The sequence below is a fragment of the Phascolarctos cinereus genome, unplaced genomic scaffold (assembly GCF_003287225.1).
Source record: "Phascolarctos cinereus isolate Bilbo 61053 unplaced genomic scaffold, phaCin_HiC Scaffold_4;HRSCAF=312, whole genome shotgun sequence".
Taxonomy (NCBI): Eukaryota; Metazoa; Chordata; class Mammalia; order Diprotodontia; family Phascolarctidae; genus Phascolarctos; species Phascolarctos cinereus.
Window position 1 is genome coordinate 74,487,238 of NW_027555847.1, and position 19,370 is coordinate 74,506,607.

General features: G+C 37.7%; 1 protein-coding gene across 2 annotated transcripts in view; it reads left to right on the plus strand.

Annotated features, from left to right (window-relative positions):
• Positions 1 to 19,370, plus strand: part of DDC (dopa decarboxylase) — a 113,068-nt gene that overhangs the window by 28,542 nt on the left and 65,156 nt on the right. For both annotated transcript variants that reach the window (XM_020981309.2, XM_020981308.2), the window contains exons 2-5: positions 2,633 to 2,864; positions 10,343 to 10,456; positions 11,854 to 11,973; positions 15,636 to 15,770. In XM_020981309.2, coding sequence (XP_020836968.1) covers positions 2,664 to 2,864; positions 10,343 to 10,456; positions 11,854 to 11,973; positions 15,636 to 15,770 — 570 coding nt within the window. In that variant the 5' untranslated portion in view covers positions 2,633 to 2,663. The remainder of the gene's footprint in view (positions 1 to 2,632; positions 2,865 to 10,342; positions 10,457 to 11,853; positions 11,974 to 15,635; positions 15,771 to 19,370) is intronic.

Below are 19,370 nucleotides of genomic sequence, written 5' to 3' on the forward strand. Positions count from 1 at the left end.
TGGTCCCATCTACTTGTGTCCCCATTCTCTTTACTTTATATTTATTTTTATAGATTTTCATATGCACATATTTTCCCCAAAAGAATGTAAACTCTTTGAAGGCAGGGACTCTTTCAGTTTAATCTTTTGGGTGCCCATTGTCTAGTATAGTATCTGGTTCATTTCATTATTGGTTAAGATTTGCAGAGTGTGTTACATTTATGATCTCATTTGTTCCTGGCAGGTAGACATGGAAAGTATTATTATTCCCATTTTATAGAGGAGGAAACTGAGGCTCAAAAAAGCTAAGTGACTTTGCCAGAGTCATTCAACTAGTAGGTGTCAGAGGCAGGTGACTCTGTTCCAAGTCTAGAAGCTTCCATTATGGAATAAGAAGTGTTGAAAAGATCTTTTGAAATTTTCAAGTAAAAGAGAAAGAGCCACTTGAGGTTGGCTGAAATTTTAGGCCTGGTTGTCACACATAGTTTAAATTAGGGCTTCTTAACTTGGTGTTCACAAATCTTCAAGGTATCTATGGATAGATTTCAGGGGATCTATGAACTTGGATGGGAACTGTTATTTCCATACAGTTTCCTATGAAATCTTATATATTTTATTTTGTGCATTTAAAATGCATTATTCAGAGATGGGGTCTATGGATTTCAGCAGACATTGCCCAAGGGGTCCATAACATGAAAAAAAAATTGAGGAATCCCCAGTCTAACTGGTAATCCTAGATAGACACAGCTGGAAAGACAGTGCATTAGAACACTCATTCCAATAACCTACATAGCATTTATTTAAACAGCAGAATTGCACTTCCATTTCTAACAACCCTGATCAAATTATGTAAAGCAATCACTCCTTAAAGGGCTTGGACAGTGTAACCAATAGTACTTATCTTAGTTTACATCTGTTAGCCAATATTTGCCCAGCTTGGGGGCTTAAAGCATCAAACAACTACATAATGAATATAAGGCCTGCTGTGTGTTTGCACTTCAAGCCTTATAAAGGTTTAGTGGGGTGTGATCTGCAGAAAAGAGGATAATTTGAAAGGAAAAATAAGCCCTCTTCTTATACCTTGATTGGTAGTGTTTCTTCTCTGGAGCAAATTGGTAGGGACAGCTGGCTTGTTTCAGTAGTATTTTATATTAGCAGGGCATTGTTAGTGCTTTCTCCCTCTAGAAATGACTTCTTATTGCCTTTTATTCATTTTGGTTTTGCTTATTTGTGTACATATTATGGCCTTCAGTAGAATATAAGCTCCTTGAAGTCTGAGACTACCTTATTTTTTGTCTTTATCTGCAGCACCTAGGACAGTGCCTGACACAGGGGAAAGGGAATATGCATTTATATAACCCCTGCCACGGTAACAGGCGCTGTCTTAAGCACTTTACAGATATTACCTTATTTTATAAAATATGCATACTTTTAATCCAGATATGCTACTACCAGGCCTATACCCCCAAATAAATAAAAAGGGGAATATTATGTATACAAAAATATTTCTATCAATTATTTTCAAGGTAGCCCCAACCTAAAACTAAAAGGATATCCTCCCATTGGGGAATGGCTAAACTTTTTTTTACTATATTAATATAATGGAATATTATTATTTCATAAGAAATTTTCAATGTACAGTTTCAGAGGAAACTGGAAAGACCCCTGTGAAATGATGCAGATCTAGGTAAGCAGAACTAGGAGAACATTTAATACAATAACAACACATTATAAAGGAAAACAACTTTGAAAAACTTTAGAACTCTCTCTGATCAATGCAACGATAAGCCATATTAAGTAGATAATAAATAAGTAGATCATTATGGATAAATGATAATTGAATTATTAAAGTTAGTCATGTTATCACGTATCATAGAAATAGACTGAAGAAATATTCTCTTGTGTCCATTTAAACGATGGAAGCAGCCGAATACCCCCAAAACTAAGTAACTTGTTCCATTTTGCACAGCAAGTTAATAAGAGAATTTAGGTTTGCTCCAAGGAGTCTGCTTGATCCTTAGTTTCACCTCTGAAAAGACCAAAAAAAAAGTATGGGGGAGGGAAAGGAGTTAAAATGTACCAACATATATACTTGGTGTGGCTGTTTTAATCTCTTTTTAAACTCCAGAAACCCTGCTCCAGAAATTATTCTGATCAGGAGAATTCCAGATGAGGAAACAACACACACATGTAGCATGATTATCTTTGTGTGAGATGGACATTATCTTCAGTTCAGTCTTGCTCTTCATGGTCAGAAACAAGAGAAGTGTGCTAAGCTCAGAGTCCTATGTGGCCCCAGCGGGACTGATTATCCCGCCCAAGTTTGCACCTATTATCAGCTTGTTTTGAGATTGTTCCATTTTCAAAACTGTAATGCTATTTTTAAAATTTGTAAAGAAGGCCAGCATGGTTCAGAAGGAAGAGTAATGGGGCTTGAGCTCAGATTTGGGTTAGAATTCTGGCTTGGGCAGTTCTGAGTTGTGTGTACCTCTCTGAGCTCCAGTCTCTTTATCTGTAAAATTAGTATAATAATATTTGTACTGCTCACCTCACAGGATTGCAAATAAAATGCTTTGTCAGACCTTGAAGTGCTGTACAAATGTGCTACACACTTAAATATATTTTTCCCCTGTCTCTCTCTTTCTCTGTTTAGGGTTGACACTGACATTGGAACTATATTCACCATGAATGCTGCTGAATTCCGAAAGAGAGGGAAAGAAATGGTGGATTATGTGGCAGACTATATGGAGGGAGTTCATAAACGTCAGGTCTATCCAGGTGTGGAGCCAGGCTATCTGAGACCCCTGATTCCTGACTCTGCTCCCCAGGAACCAGAAACATTTGAAGATATCATTAAGGATGTTGAGAAGATAATCATGCCAGGGGTAATGACTACATTCTGGAAATTTTTTAAAAAACAAAATCAACAAAACGTGTGTCCTAAAGCATATTAGTACTGTGATTTTTTTCAATTCAATTAACATTTTTTTGGTACTTACTAGGTGCTAGGTGAGAGGTAGTTTGGGCACAATGGATAGAGGGAAGGTAAACTAATCAGTTTGGGTTCAAGCCCTCTCTCTCACATGTACTGGCTATGTGTGAGCAAGTCCTTTAATGGCTCAGTGCCCCAGGCAACTTCTAAAGATTAATTTTCAGAACAGTTGTCTTACTACATTGATAGAGAACATTTCCTGACCAGCCATTCCCTATGCCAATGAAATCATAGATCTGTCCCCGAAATGAGGAAAAAAAATTGTGTAAGGCATTGCAATTACCTTCATTCAGTGAATTACCCTAATGGAGGTCCTTGGGATGCTTGAGACTTGGGGTCAAGGAATATTGAATGTCTCACACTATACATACATACATACATACACACATACATACATACATAATACATACACACATATATGGTAAGTGGTGATGAGGACTTGAAATAGGATGGTTGTCCTGTGTGCAGAGACAGGGGAACAGATAAGAAAGATATTGTGAAGGTTAAATCTCTTACCTTTTGTGTCTTTGTACGTGTTCTCTACTATACTGGAATGTTCTCCCTCTATTTCTTAGAATCTAAAGCTTCCTTTGAGGTTCACCTCAAGTGATACCTTCTATAAGAGGCCTTGCCTGATCCCCAATGTTTTTTGCGATCTTCCCCCTGCACACACACACACACATACACATACCCCAAATTATTTTTTCTATATTTTGTATTAGCTTGTCTTAATAAATTGTTTTTCTCACTGTAGAATATAAATTCCCTGAAGTCAGGGATTTTTGTCTCTTATCTATAGCTGCTAGCTTAGTGTTAGGTACATGTTAGTTGCTTAACCAATGTTTACAAAATAGAATTGAATCAGCAATTATTTTATAATTTATAATCTTAGAATTACCTGGGAACAGTGAGAGGTAATATGATTTGCTTATGGTGAGACAGCCAATGTGTAGCAGAGACAAGACCTTAACCAAGTCTTCCTAATTCCAAAGTTAGTCCTCTGTTCAATATACCATGCAACATTGCTGCCTCATAGTATGTGTCAGTCAACAAGCATTTATATGTGTAGTTGTGTATATTTATATGTGGCAAGTGTGCCAATTTATTTTACAGATAAAAAATAGAGGAAAGAAGAGAAAATACTTGTCAGTAAAATATGTGACCTTGGACCCTTAAATCTCTGGGTTCAGCTTTTTCATTTGTAAAATTAGGGTTTGAATAATAATAAATTGAATAAATATATAAATAATAACCTTCATGGTTCCTTCCAGCTTGATAGTCTATGATCTTGGGAATGACTGATTCTAGGGAAAATTAATTGGCTAAAGATAATGAGAGCTGTTTTCACCTTTGTGGTTAAGAGGAATCAGTATTAACATAAAAGGAATCAATCCCATATCTGATATCACTTGGGATTAAGAAGTGAGGGATCCATTTCTCCCTATATTTCTTCAGGATAGATGAATTTTTTTTAATCAGTCATTGATGCATTACAGAAATTGTTTGTTCATGGAGGAGATGCAAGAAGAAAAGGAGGGGAAAATTTGCAGTATGAGAACATGGGATCTGAAAAGAAACAGACTTCCATTTTCTGGAGACAACTTTTAGTAACTTCACTTCCATCCCAATATATTAACATTTAAATCTAGAATTGTACATAAAGTAATTTTGCCTGTCAAATAATTTGAAGAATATAAGTTAATTAACTTAGTTTGTGGCTCTCTATACAGATTAATTTGATGGTTATATAATTCCCTGAAATTCTGTGATTTCTTTATAGTAGGCATTCATGTTAGTCATAGATTGAACTGGATGGCTACTCAGATACCTTCCAACTCTGAAATTTTGTGATTCTGTGATTTTTGTAATGAAAGGTTTAGTGGACTAAGAGCTAGAAAACCTGGGTCCTAGTCTTGTCTCTATTACAAACTAGCTGTGTGACTTGGAGCAAGTCACTTTACCAGTCTGGGGCTCCGTTGTCTTATTTATGAAATGAGGAGGTTGCAATAGATGACTTTATAGGTCCCTTCCAGAATGAGTGAATCTGTTGTGATTGTGACTTTATCAGTCAAATCACACCAAACAGTCCAATCTGTTTGTGGGCATTGATAGTCATGCCGGCCAACTAACAAGGAATACATTCATTCTTGTTTCTGGCTATTTCTGAAAGACAGCAAAACTGGCTGAGAAATCCATTAGTTATTTGGTCAACTAGCAGGCACTATGCTAGGCACTGGGGATGTAAAATAGGAAGGATGCCAACCCTGCCCTGAAGGAACTTTCATTCCACTCGATATTTATGACTTTAAATAACTGGTTTTATTGATTTATTTTTCACTAAATTTAACATAATATCTGGCTATTTGGGAACCATGAGTAGATAAGAGATGTTGGAAAGTTTATTCTATATATATTAGATTCAACTCAGATAAGTCTTCCCCCTAAATGCCATTTAAGAACAAGTCATATGTATAGAGCACTTTACAAAATACTTTTTTTCCCATTTTAATTCTGAACTTAACAAACATCAAGTAAATGAGCACTTTACACAAATTGGTTTTCTCACAACAACTCTGTAAGATGATTAGTAAAATTATCATTCTTTCCATTTTACAGATAAAAAAATAAATTTCAGAGAAATTAGGCAGCTTGCCTAGCATTTTATATTCAATAAATATCAAGATTCAAACCAATTCCTTGTTTTACAGATGAAGAAATTAAAGCCCTGAGATTTTGAAAGATTTAATTAGTGACTATTACTGATATAACTCTGAGCCATTATAGAATTTGGGCAATACATCATCACATAGGTCTTCAGTGAAAAGGCTGATACTAGAGCCCAAATATTCAAATTCTCAGGCTGGTGCTTTTTTTCATTTCAGCAAAGATCAAATCATATCAGTCTGCTTTGGGGTTAGAGGCAGGAAGGGAGAACTCTTGTAGTTTCTTTTTTAAAAAACAGATTTCCATTTGACATTTTTGCTTTTGGATGAGCATGTTGAGTGTTTTCTCTAAGAGCTTATGTACATAGACTAAGCTTCTTAGCAACAAAATCTATTTGAGGGAAAGTATATGGTTAAATATCAGATAGGAAGGGGAATGAGCAAGACAAAGCCTTTTCCTTTTTATACAGTTGGATGTAAAGTCTTGTCTTGTTTGGCTAGCTGAAACAGACTGAACTTTCAGCAAATCCAATATTTTTGGTGTATTTGGCTCTTCTTTTTATACTACCATGCTTAAGTCACTGTGGATGATTCATTGAAAGCTAGTACAATGGCTAGTTCCTTAGCTTCCAGGTTTATGCCCCACTGCTCTGTCCAAGTGCTGATTCCCTTTCTCATTACTGAGGCAAGCCTCAAGTCACTCCCCCTGTAACTGATCCTCCACTCAGCTGCCAAAGTGCAGATGTAACCATATCACACACATCCCCCCCCATCAAATAAATTCTAGTGGCTCCCTATTACTTACATGAAATCTGGTTTGAAATTTAAAGTCTTTCCTAACTTTGTCCCTTCTAGTCTTCTAATACTTTACTCCCATCTACACAATGACCAATGATCCAGTTAAACTAGGCTATTAATGATTCCTCATATGTGACACTGTTTGTCACCTTTATACTTTGCCTTGGTTTGTCCTCCATGCCTGGATGATCTCCTTCCTAACTCCCAACCTTTAGTTTCCCTGGCTTCCTTCAAGAGTCAGCTCAAATATCACTTTTTTTTTTTGAGAGGCAATTGAGGTTAAATGACTTGCTTAGTGTCACACAGCTACTAAGTGTTATGTGTCTGAGGCTGGATTTGAACTCAGGTCCTCCTGAATCCAGGGCTGGTACCCTATCCACTGCACCACCTAGCTGCCTCCAAATATCACTTTCTGCAGGAAGTCTTTTAGTGTCGCTGCTAGAGTCTCCCTTTCTGATATTACATTCCAACTACTTTGCATATACTATCTTAAATGTATTTAGTTATCTACATTATGTCTCTCCTTTTAGAAAATAAGTTCCTTGGAAGTAGGGAGCATTTTCCTCTTCTTTGTATCCCCAGCATCATTAAAATTCCTGACCCATAGTAAATGCTTAATAAATGCTTGTTGACTGACAACTTTAAAATCTTTAACCATTTCCCTGATAGGCCAACTCAGTTTTAATTCTCAACAGTTAATTTTATCAAATGAGTTTGCATCCCCAGCAGTATTAAACTACATGGTATAAATACATTTTGGAGGTTGAATACTGGGTTTGAATTCCAACTTTTCCATTTCTTATCTGTGTGACCTCTGGCAATTTACTTAAATCTGTAGTTCTCAATTTTTGCAATTCTCCTTGAAGAGGATGGACTGCATAAGCTCTAATGTCTTTTCCAGCTCTGTATACGATGTTCCTAATATTTATTGCTTTGTGCTGCTTTTCTTTTGAGTTTATCTCTTGTGTCTTCACTTAAATTTAAGATACTTGAGTGCAGGGACTATGTCTTATTTATCTTTTTATTCCCCACAGTGCCTTGTAAATAGCAAACAAGCAATAAATACAAACTGATAGATTAGACAAGAACATAACCTGTTTCTACTAGTATAAAAACAACCCAAAGTTCATACCTACTGAGGCTATGTTATTAGTATTTTCTTGGCTTTACAGTCTCGTGGGTTTGTGTGTGTGTGTGTGTGTGTGTGTGTGTGTGTGTGTGTGTATGTGCGAACATGTGAGGGATCTGTGATTTTGTCAGCATGGTGACCTCATGGTGGCAGAATTCAACCTGTATATGATAAAACCTAGGTACTTACTTGAGGCCTAAAGAGGTTAGGTGACTTGCCCAGGGTCACAGAGCTGTAAGAGGTGGGATCTGAACCAATGTCTTCCTGATTCCAATCCCTATGCACCAACACCTCCCTTCTCCTTTGCTCTCTCTGTCCTTGGCAAATTAACAAAATGAACATTTTCATATACATTGCAGATAACAGAAGAAGATTGCACATGAAACTGCAAATCTTCATTACATACAGCTTGTTTTTCTTTTTGAGAATATTAAAAATTCAACATGTAATTTTCAAAATTGCAACTTACTCTTCGAAATTCCTTCTAGTCTTACTTCTGTTCTCATCTCTTTGGGAGGAGGGAGGGGTAAAACCCTCCCCCTTCCTCCAATCTATTTTGCACATCACTGTCCAATTAGTCTTGCTCATGTACAACTCTTATCAAAACAGTCTCATACTCAAAACTTTCCAATGCTTCACCATAACCTAATGAAAAAAGTCTAAATCCTTTCCTAAGCCTAATATTCAAGGTCCTTCATGATCTGGCACACTCTACTTTTCCAGGCTTGTCATACCTAATTCCCCACCATGTCTTCTTTACTTTAGCCATCCTCTATTACTGACTATCTCTCAAATGAAACAATATAAAGTATTGGATTTGGATAAGAGGACTTGAGTTCAAATTTGGCCTACTAAGTTCACTACGTGTGTCACCTTGGGCAAGTCATTTAAACTCTTTGGGCCTCAGTTTTCTCAACTATAACATAAGGGAGTTGGACTTGATGCCCTTCAAAGAATTCAAACCCAGGTCTTATGTCTCTAGACCTTTGTATAATGTCATGTCTTCTGGGTGCCTAAAAGAAGCATCACCCACACCTGGGTGTTCAACCTGCCATAGTCACTTTCAACTGTTTCATGCAATATTTGACTCTCTCTACCACCCCTCCCCCACTTCAGTCCATTCTATTCATTACAACCTGATTGATCATGACACTCCATTATTTACAAAACTTTCAGTGGTTGATGTTAGCTAACAAAGTCTGAACCTTATAGGAATATAGATTTAGAGTTGGAAGCCACCTTAGAAGGCAGTTAGTCCAACTTTCTCATTTTGCAGATTAGAAACAGAGGGCAAAAAAAAAATTAACTCATCCAAGGTCTCATAGCTTGTAAATGTCTGAGGCAAGATTTGAATCCAGGTCTTCTTGACTGCAAGTCCACTATGCCAGGCTGTCTCCATAGTATTCAAACTTCCCTAACTCCAGATGATTTGTGCTAAAGACGATAAGGGCTAAGTTGAAGAGAAAGATTCCTTCCAGTAAGCATGCCCAGGGAAGACATCACAGAGGGAATGAGCAAAGGCGGCCAAAGGATATCAAGGGAGAATGAGTAGATCCACTTAATTAGAATACATGGAATGTATTTTGAGATTGGGCTCTAAAGCAGGGTCTTTCTGTGGTCTCAGCTCTGAGTGCCAGGCTAAAGAGTGTGGACTTTATTAGGTAGGTAATAAGGAGTCATTGAAGGGCTTTGAGCACAGCAATGAGACATTCAAGCTGTTGCTTGGGAAGATTAATCTTCTGGCACTGTGCAAGACTAGTTGGAGTCACGTAATACTTAGAAGTTTTGCTTATAAAATGCAAGTAAAATTCATAAGTAAATTATCTTGTAAAGCATACATTTTCCTTATGTAGTAGAACTCCTTAACAATGCAGGTTTTAAGGGACAGGACTAGGACCCAACTCAAATGCTATCTCTTTCCTTATTCATGTAGTTGTTAATTCCCCATTGCCCATGAGATCACTTTCTGTTTATCTCAGATGTAACTTATATTGTTTATCTCTGAAAATGAAAATTTATCTCTAAAAATTATTTATTTCTGAAAAATACACAGACTATCTCACTTTGTATTTGTACCCCCAATGTTTAGCAGTATCTGGCACATTGTAGAATCCTAATAAAGACTCATTTTGATTGATTTAATTGATTTGTTGGAGAGAATAAACAATAGGTAAAGAAACAAGGTAGGAGGCTTTTTCAATGGTCTAGGAGAGAAGTGCTAAGATCCCAAACCAGCGTACTTGTAAGTGGTAATGCAAAAGACATAACAACAATAATTTGTTCAGTCATTTTTCAGTCATGTGTGATCTTTGTGACCCCATCTTGGATTTTCTTGGCAGAGATACTGAAGTGATTTACCATTTCTTTCTCCAGCTCATTTTCCAGATGACGAACTGAGGCAAACAGGGTTAAGTGACTTGCTCAGGGTCACACAGCTAGTACATATCTGAAGGCAGATTTGAACTTAGGAAGATGAGTCTTCCTGAGTACATGCCCAGCACGATATCCACTGTGCCTCCTAATGTTACATATATAATACACACACACACACACACACACACACACACACACACACGCTCACTTTATCTTCACGACAACTCTATGAGGAAAGTGTGACCCACTATCCCCATTTTATACATGAGATAACTAAGGCTGAAAGAAGTTGAAGTGATCTTCCCAGAGTTACACAACTAGGTTGACCCAAATAAACAGAAAATCTGGTTTTAAGTTGCTCTTGCTTGAACTGATCACAATTTAATTGGTCCTTTTCCTCCCCTGCAGGTAACTCATTGGCACAGTCCCTACTTCTTTGCTTATTTCCCCACAGCCAGCTCATATCCAGCAATGCTGGCCGACATACTATCAGGTGCGATAGGCTGCATTGGCTTTTCCTGGGTAAGTACATTTCTGACTAATTAGTGTCTATGCTATGTTGGATATAGCTCTCAGTCCAAATGAGAGGGCGCTAGCTGCTTTCCTTTAACAGTGCATTTAAAAAAATGATAAATTCTATTTTTACTTTACTTAAGTAGACCTTGGAACGTCACCAAGTCACTGTGCTCACGCTCTGTGTCATGGGGCTGTAAAATCATATGGAAGAGGGATTCTTAAGTTGGAGTACATTGAGCCCTTCTCTATGGATAGATTTGAGAGGTCCTGTGAATTTTGGATAAGAAAAACATTACATTTTTATCTCAATATAGTTGGTTTCCTTTATGGAATTATATATTTTACTTTAAGTACTTAAAAACATTATTCTGAGAAAGAATCCATAGGTTTCACCAGATTGCTAAAGGGCAACATGAGTCAAAAAGGGTTAAGAATCTGTGCCTTAGAGCCAAGTCCTTTTCCTACTTCTGTAAACCTCCTTCAATGCAGTTCAAAGGCCTAGCCAACTAAGAGTGAATTGGATTCTACAACACACAGCTATATGGGTTTTTTTTTTCCCCAGAGAACACTTTACTACCAATTTTACTGCTATTTTTGTAATGCAAAATATTGCTTGATACGTGCATTAGATAGGTACAGAAAAAAAGCATTATGTACAGTACATCGTGGGTGATTGATACTAATAGGAGACACCAGGAAGACTTGAAGAAGTGACATTTCATATGGGCTTTACAGACTGGGTGGTAGTTCAACAGGGCCAAGGGATAAAAGGAGGATATTTTAGTCAAAGGGTGAAGAAAGGTATGGAAGAAGGAAAATACAGAGTACATTTAGGGAACAGAGTGTAGCTAAATTTGGCTGAGCATAGAGTATGTGAGGAAAGCAATTTGTTGTAAGACTGGAAAGGGAGAGGGATGCTAACCCTTGAAAAGCCCTGAATGCTGGGCAAAGGATTCCATTCTTGCTCTCTGGCTGTCAGTAGGAAGAAAGATTTTATAGGAAATGCAAGTTTATTTAGATGTGGTTCTTTTCCTTAAGCAGAGAAAATCCCTTTGTTAACTTGGAAACCAAGCAAAGTGACTGATCAGACCAGCTTCTTTCTCATCCCTCTTGCGTGTATATATTCTTTCTTTCCCCTTCTATGTAAAGTCTTTGGAACTGAAGGGTAGGACATCAGATTATTTCCCAGTTAAAAAGTCTCATCTGTAAGACTGGGGTGTGGATTGATAATATTAGAATAATGGGAAAAGCAAGATAGAAAATGGGTTTTTTATCTTTTTTAAAAATTTAAACAATACTTCAATGAGAAAAATAGGGATATAAATTATTGAACAGTGTTCTTCACAAATTTACAAATGACTTACTAGATTTCTGGTTAATGCTTTCCTCTCTTATCATAATAGATTGCAAGTCCCGCTTGCACAGAGCTGGAGACGGTGATGTTGGATTGGCTGGGGAAGATGATTAATCTGCCAGAAGCGTTTCTAGCTGGAAAAGATGGAGAAGGTGGAGGAGTGATTCAGGTACGGTGAAGGTGGGATGTTATAACTGTCTGGGTTGCATGATTCTATTCTAGACTTGTGGTTTTTCAAGGTGGAAAAAGAGGCATTAATTTTCTGGAACACTGCCCCTTTTTTGTGCTAGAAAATCAACAAAAATCAATAAGGCATATAATGATAACACCTAAATATGCTGTCATTCATATACAGAGTTGACACAACTGGATCACCATAAGATTAGACATCTTCGTGTTGTTTCTACAATAGTGAGAAATATTGCATTGGTATCACTGGACTCAACTGAATGATCTCTTTTTGCAATCAATCAATATTAAAATAATATATAGCTATAAAAACTTTGTGGGCAGCTATGGGGCACAGTGGATAGCATGCCAGGCCTGGAGTCAGGAAGACCTGAGTTCAAATCTAGCCTCAGACAGTTACTAGTTGTGTGACCCTGGCAAGACACTTAACCTCTGTTTGCCTCAGGTCTTCACCTGTAAAATGAAGACAATAATAGCACCCACCTAGGGGTATTGTGATGATTAGATGCTATAATAATCATAAAGCTCCCAGCACAGCGCCTCCCAAGACCTTCCTTTATAGTGAACTTGGATTTTTTTTAAATTTCTTTTTCTTTCTTTCTTTTTTTTTTTTAGCTAACTTCATTTACCATCAGATGCTCTGCTTGGCTTCAATTCCACAAATATCATGCCCCCTCACTGAGTGCTTTCTGGTAGAACCCTTTACCCCATTTTGTGAATTATATTCCCCCATTAGATCATAAGCTCCTTGAGGGCAGGGACTTTCTTTTTCTTACTCGTATCCCCATAGTACTTAGTAATGTGCCTGTCAAACAGTAGACACTTAATAAATACTTATTGACCATTGACTGCACCTTAGTTTCCTCATGTAAAATAAGGGGGTTAGATGAGACCATTTTTAGAATTCTTTCCAGCTGCAATTCTATGATCCTTGGTGGTTCTATGGCCTTATTATCAGGCATGAAGATGGTCTCAAGAAAAGATCCTTTCCTTTGACATAGCCAGGAAAGAGATCAACTCATTACTTTGAGAAACACACTCTTAATGCAGGAAGATATTTTTTACCTGATAATTCAGGAAGAATCAATCGGTCAAGCCATCTATCTAGTTAATAGGATATGTATATCCAAGGAACCAGAAAACAAAATATAATTCAAACTTGACCAATGAACAAGACATTGATCATATAGGAGTATTAATTTTTCTGAATACCACCAGAGAAACTCATGGTTGCTTTTTATCATTTCCTGGGATTAGAACTCTTAGAGGAATAAATACTATTCAAGGTTGCATGTTTCAAAAATCACTTACATCTGAATGAAAGATAGCATGGTACCTTGGAAAGACTAATGGATTTAGTTTGAGGACTTAGGTTCAAATCTCCCATCTCTGGCTTTCTACTTGTGTGACCCTGGCCAAATCACTTAACCTTACTGGTCCTGTTTCCTCATCTGTAAAATCAGGAAGTTAAAATAAATTACCTGTAAGATTCCTTAAAGCTTAAAAGCTAGATCCTCTGAATATTTCACTTCCTTGGGCTAAGAAGACAGCATGCATAGAATAGTGGAGAGAGTGCTAAACCAAGCTGTTATTATTAGGTCCTTGTTGGGAACAATGTTGGGTACGTGTCAGTCTGTTGATTTTAAGCCTAAGCTTAAAAATGGTCTTCACCATGGGCCTGAGCCGCTCTATTTTTGTCCAATGAAATCAAGCAATTAGCCTATTTGTCAGCAGGAAATCTCACCCTTCCAAGCTGACAGGGCTAATTGTCTGCAATTTGCAAGACCTAAAAGAAGGCCCAAGTTTGGGGACAGATAGTGGGATACTGTGCTCCTGCATCTGATGTGACAGTTTGAGATGTCGATTCCCATCAAAATGGCAATAACAGCTAGCACACAGCAGAGTAAAGACATAGGAATGGGGGTTGGGGGGAAGACAGACAGTCATCCCTGAGTCAAATACCAAACAATAATTGTGGTTTTGGACAAATGAGGTCTGGGAAAATTGGCTCTTAATTGTGTTTGAAAGCCTGCATTCAGATGTGAAGCCAATTTTCTGCTATGTGTGAGATGACACTTGAAAAACCAGAAGATGAAAGAAAATTTGAGTTCAGAGAATCAGCAGATGTGAGCATCAGATCTCACCAATATTTCCTTATGCCTCTTGAGTCCTGCTCACCATGGCAACCCTTGTTTGGCAGTAATAAAGGCAAACGTATCATTACTGATCTCTTAGCATACAGAATCGCTTCCCCCCTTAACTCTCAAAGACTGGTTTTCAATAATGGAACTCCTCTTCACACACACACACACACACACACACACACACACACACACACACACACACACACTATTCGAGTTTGTTCAAACTGGATGTATTATATGCCTTTGATATTTTCTTCTTGTGCTGTTGGAAACTTGCTCAGCTGTGTGTGCATCTGCGTGTTTTAAGTAATCTTTCTTTCTTAAAGAAGGAGGATTTTCCTTCATGAAGTTGACAGAATCCAAAGGGAAAATCCATAGTGAATTGGCATAATGATCCAAAGCCCTCCATCAGAATTTGCTTAAGAGTTCACTGGGGAATTAGAGAAGGGAAAAGCATTTACTTACTGGAAGGTTTAAAACAAAGATTTTCAGTGAACAAAGGGTCACCGTCATGTGGGAGACGAGAATGATTCTATGATAATCTGAACACTGAGGGACATTAATTTGGTTTTCTTTCCCCCCATTATTCCTTCACCTTTTCTCCACCCTTTTTTGTCCTACTTACCATTTATTTGTTTTTCAATGTTCTTTCAGCAACTCATCTCTCATTCATCTTTTCATAGTCTTCTTCCTTCTGCCTGCCCTTTGTTTCTTGAAATTTGATTTTAAGATAAAGCTTTATTGATTCCATTCCCTGCCCCCAACTATACCCAACATATGGCCCTTGGAGTCATCCTTCTTTTGAGAGCACAAGTGTGTTTCGGTCCCTCTCTCCCCAACCAAGATTGGTATCACAATTAAACTTTCCGTGGGTTTTTTGTGTCTTCATTTACTTCACTGTAACAATTGTTCTATATTGTTCGCCTTCCTCCTTTCCTGTCTCTCCTTTACCCCACTAACTCTCTGTCCAGTTGGAGTTTGAGGCCAATGGTTGAGAGTAATCTATACCTGCTTTACTACTTGGCTCCAGGGCTGTCCTGTTAATTGTGTCCTACTCAGAAATATGGGGACAAGAGGGTCATATAGAACACAAGAGACCCATCTTGTTTATTTATCAGATATTCTAGTAATTTTTTTTCCTTCTCTATGTTCTCAAGATGACTTGTAGAAGCAGAGAGGACACAGTAATTCTCTTACTCCTTCCCTCATACACACATTAGATTTTGTTTAAAAGTAGATGTGGTCCTCTGGACTTGAGGCAGGAAGGTCTGTGTTCAAATACTACCTCAGACACTTACTAGCTGTATGACCATAGGCAAGTCACTAAACCTCTCTATACCTGAGTTTCCTCTTCTTTAGAATGAGAGAGTTGGATTTGATGGCTGCTAAGGCCTCTTCCAGCTCTAAATCTGTGCTTTTGATGAAATTCTAGCTTTATCTTCTTCCATTTCTGGTCTCTTCACTTAATCTCTCTCTCTCTCTCTTTTTTTAACTACAGGGAAGTGCCAGTGAAGCTACTTTGGTTACCCTACTTGCCGCTAGAACCAAAGTGATTCGGGAGCTACAGGCCAAGTGTCCAGGACTGACAAAGGCAGCCATCATGGACAAGCTGGTGGCCTATGCATCTGATCAAGTGAGTCCACTGTGTAGGCTGCAGCCCCTGCCAATAAACACTGAATAAAACAAGGCAAAACACAGCAAAAAAAAAAAAATCACCTGAGGTGACAACCTTATATATTGAAAAGATCATAACTCCAGAGTTGAAAAGACCTTCAGAGCCATCTGGTCCAGCTCCTTTATTTTGTGGATGAGAAAACTGAGGTCCAGATGAAGTGACTTGCTCAAATCTGCCCAGCTGATGAGTGGCAGAGCTGTAATTTAACTCAGGCTCTTGGAAGCTAGGTTCAGCCCTCTTTCAGGTAGAATGGAACTCCATGAAATCCCATGATAGAATTTAAGCTACTTGAGGGAAAAGGCATTTTTCATTTTTGTCTTTGTGTCCTCAGTGCCTAGCACAATGCTTGGCACATTGCAAACACTTACTGTTTGTTGATTGATTTAAAAGAACATCTGATTTGGATTTAGAGGGGTCTGGAGGGGCTGGCTTCCAGTTTCAGCTCTGCTACTTAGTACCGATGTTACCTTTGGTGAATTATTTCTCTTATCTGGTCCCTCCCTCAGGAGATAGCCTATATCAGTGGTGTCAAAATCAAATAGAAATGGATCCCAGAAGCATATTGACTTGGAAAATTACAAGTTAACATTATCTATGTTGTATTATATCCTAATTTATTTTGTTAAACATTTTTCCCAATTATATTTAAATCTAGTTTGGGCCCATGAAGGATTTCCTCTGAGTTTAAGGTTTCTTCCAACTCTAGATCCTTTGATCTATGACGTATGTACCCCTAAGAAGGAAGGAACTCTTACTTGGTACCTCAAAAGGTCAAATTAAAAAATGAAACAGAAACCCTTGAAGATCTTTAATATTCTATTCATAAGTACTTAGTCTGGAATTGTTAGGCTATTGAATATTTTGGTGATGAGATGTTTGCTTCAAATTCTTCATATTAGGAAACATGCTTCTATGTGGTGATCTATTTTGTATGTTAGTTAATAATAATAATAGCTAACATTTATATAGAGCTTATTATAGTGCCAGGCACTATGCCATTTACAATTATTATCTTATTTGATCCTTACCATGACCCTGGGAGGTACTGTGCTAAGCATTGGGGATACAAAGGAAAACAATAGTACCTACCTTCAAGGAGCTTACATTCTAATGGGGGAAATAGCATACACACAAAGAAATTTAGTGAACCAAGTGACCAGCTGATACTCAATAAATATTAGTTGTCATTAAAGAAAAGATGGATTGATTCCTCCAATTCCTCATTACTGGTACTCATTTCTTAAAATGTTAAAATGTAAATTTTTTTAAGTGTTAAAAACAAAAACTTAAAATGTTCATTAAATCCAAGTTTGAAGAGTAACACTTGCAAGCTAATTTTTGGCAGGCAAGTGTGACAACTCACATCCATATAATGCTGACCTTGTTTCTAGAAAGCTGAGAAAATGCAGCTTATAGCCCAGTTGGGAATTCTCCCGAATTCACAAGTTTATGAAATGCAGTCACTTAATATGAAAGCAAATAACATAGACTTTTACCCTTAGTTTCTAATAATTCTAATTCCACTAAAGGGAAAGTAATGACTTCATTTTCCCCCATAAATATAATTTAATTTTTCAAACATCATTTGATTGATGTTTTCTTTAATTTAGTACATTCATCTGTGCAGTGCCAATCAATCAAAAATCGTTTAACGAGAGACTATTATGTGCTGGGCACTGAGAAAGATAAAAATGCAATGGGCCCTGCTCTCATGCTTCCTACATTCTATCAATAGTATCAGAGTAGAATGCTTGAAATTTTTAAACAAAATAAAAAGAAATAAACTAGATACCTTCTATCTAAGTTATAATTCTTGGGAATATCTTGGGAATGTCTTCCTCCCTTTTCCCCTCCTTCCCTCTCTTCTTCCTTTCCTTCCTTCCTTCCTTCCTTCCTTCCTTCCTTCCTTCCTTCCTTCCTTCCTTCCTCCTTCCTTCCTTTTCCTCCCTCCTCCCTCCTCCTTCCTTGCTTCCTTCCTTCCTTCTTTCCTTCCTTCCTTCCTTCCTTCCTTCCTTCCTTCCTTCCTTCCTCCCTCCCTCCCTCCTTCCTTGCTTCCTTCCTTCCTTCCTTCCTTCCTTCCTTCCTTCCTTCCTTCCCTCCTTCTTCCTTCCTCCCTCCCTTTCCTCCTTCCTTCCTTCTTTCCTCCCTCCCTTCCTTCCCTTCCCTTTTCTTTCCTTCCCTTGCTTTCTCTTTCCTCCCTTCTCCTTTCTTCTCCCCTGATCAGAGTCTCATCCCAAGACCAAAAGTTAAAAGACTGAGCCCTTAGCTAGGCATCTAACACAGATGACACAGACAAGTGGCAATTCCAAGGGACAATTTAATATTTTCCCTCAGAAAGAAACTAATAGTTGCCAGATAGATTATACAATTCTCTGGTTAGTTAGGCAGAAAACAAGAAGGTAGAAAAATTCTATTCTTGAAGAAGGAGTAATGTGTTCAGGTTCACGCCATGTGGAACCTTGGGTGAGAGTCTCTGGTTCATGTATTAAGGTCCTCCCTGTTCTTTGCTGACTGATTGGAAATGGAGAATGACAGCACATGATGTTTAATGAAGGTCAGAGGATTTTCCCTCTGCTAGAAAGCTTTGCCTTAAGCTGTTATTGACCTTTCAAAGTCTATCCATATAGCTCTTGCCTTTCTCTCTGCTTTATACCCAACACCTCCCAGTTTAGTAATCCTGAGATAAATTAAAGAGCTTATGTGGAAGTGAAAGGACAGCAGCTTAGTGGGAACCACAGGACTGGCATGAGTGTTGCTGTGGGAGAGAAGACCTATTGAATTCATTTCATCTTATTTATAAATAGAAGATGTGGGAGAAATTCTGGACTGGAGTAGACTTTTGTCACTGCATGTTTTTTCTTGGTATCAGATCACATAAAATATTGATGTTTTCCAAGAGCTAGAAAAAGAAAATAGGAGATTCTTTTATCTGTGCTCATGGAGAGAAATGATGTGTTCAGGCATCATTAAAAATTATGCATATTCCAAGAAATATTTGCATGATATATGTCATGTGGATGATTATAAAATAATAAGATTTATTCTTTTTAAAAAACAAACAGCATAAAACTAACTCACATTTATGTAGCACTTCCTATATATTGAGTATGATTATGCATAAGGTATGGTGAGTTTTTAACATTTCATTGGATATAACCAAATTACACCCCTCAAAACAAAACATGCAATGGAGCATAGAGCATAGAAAATTGGCTTTGAAATCAAAACAACCTAGGTTCAAATCCCTCCTTTGAGGCATAATGCCTGTGTGACCCTAGGAAAGTCATTTACCCTTTCAATGTCCCAAATCTCTAAGTCTCTAAGTTGCATACGAGGGGCAATTTGATGATGCAGTGGAACTGACTGGAGTCAGTTAGACCAGTACATATCCAGCCTCAGACACTTTCTAACTGTATGACTCTGGGTAAGTCACTTAACCTCTGTCTGCCTCAATTTCCTCATGTGTAAAATGAGGGTAATAATAGCAACTACCTCCCAGGGTTATGGTGAGGATAAAATAAGAATATTTAAAAATTTCTTTGTAGTATTCAAGCATTA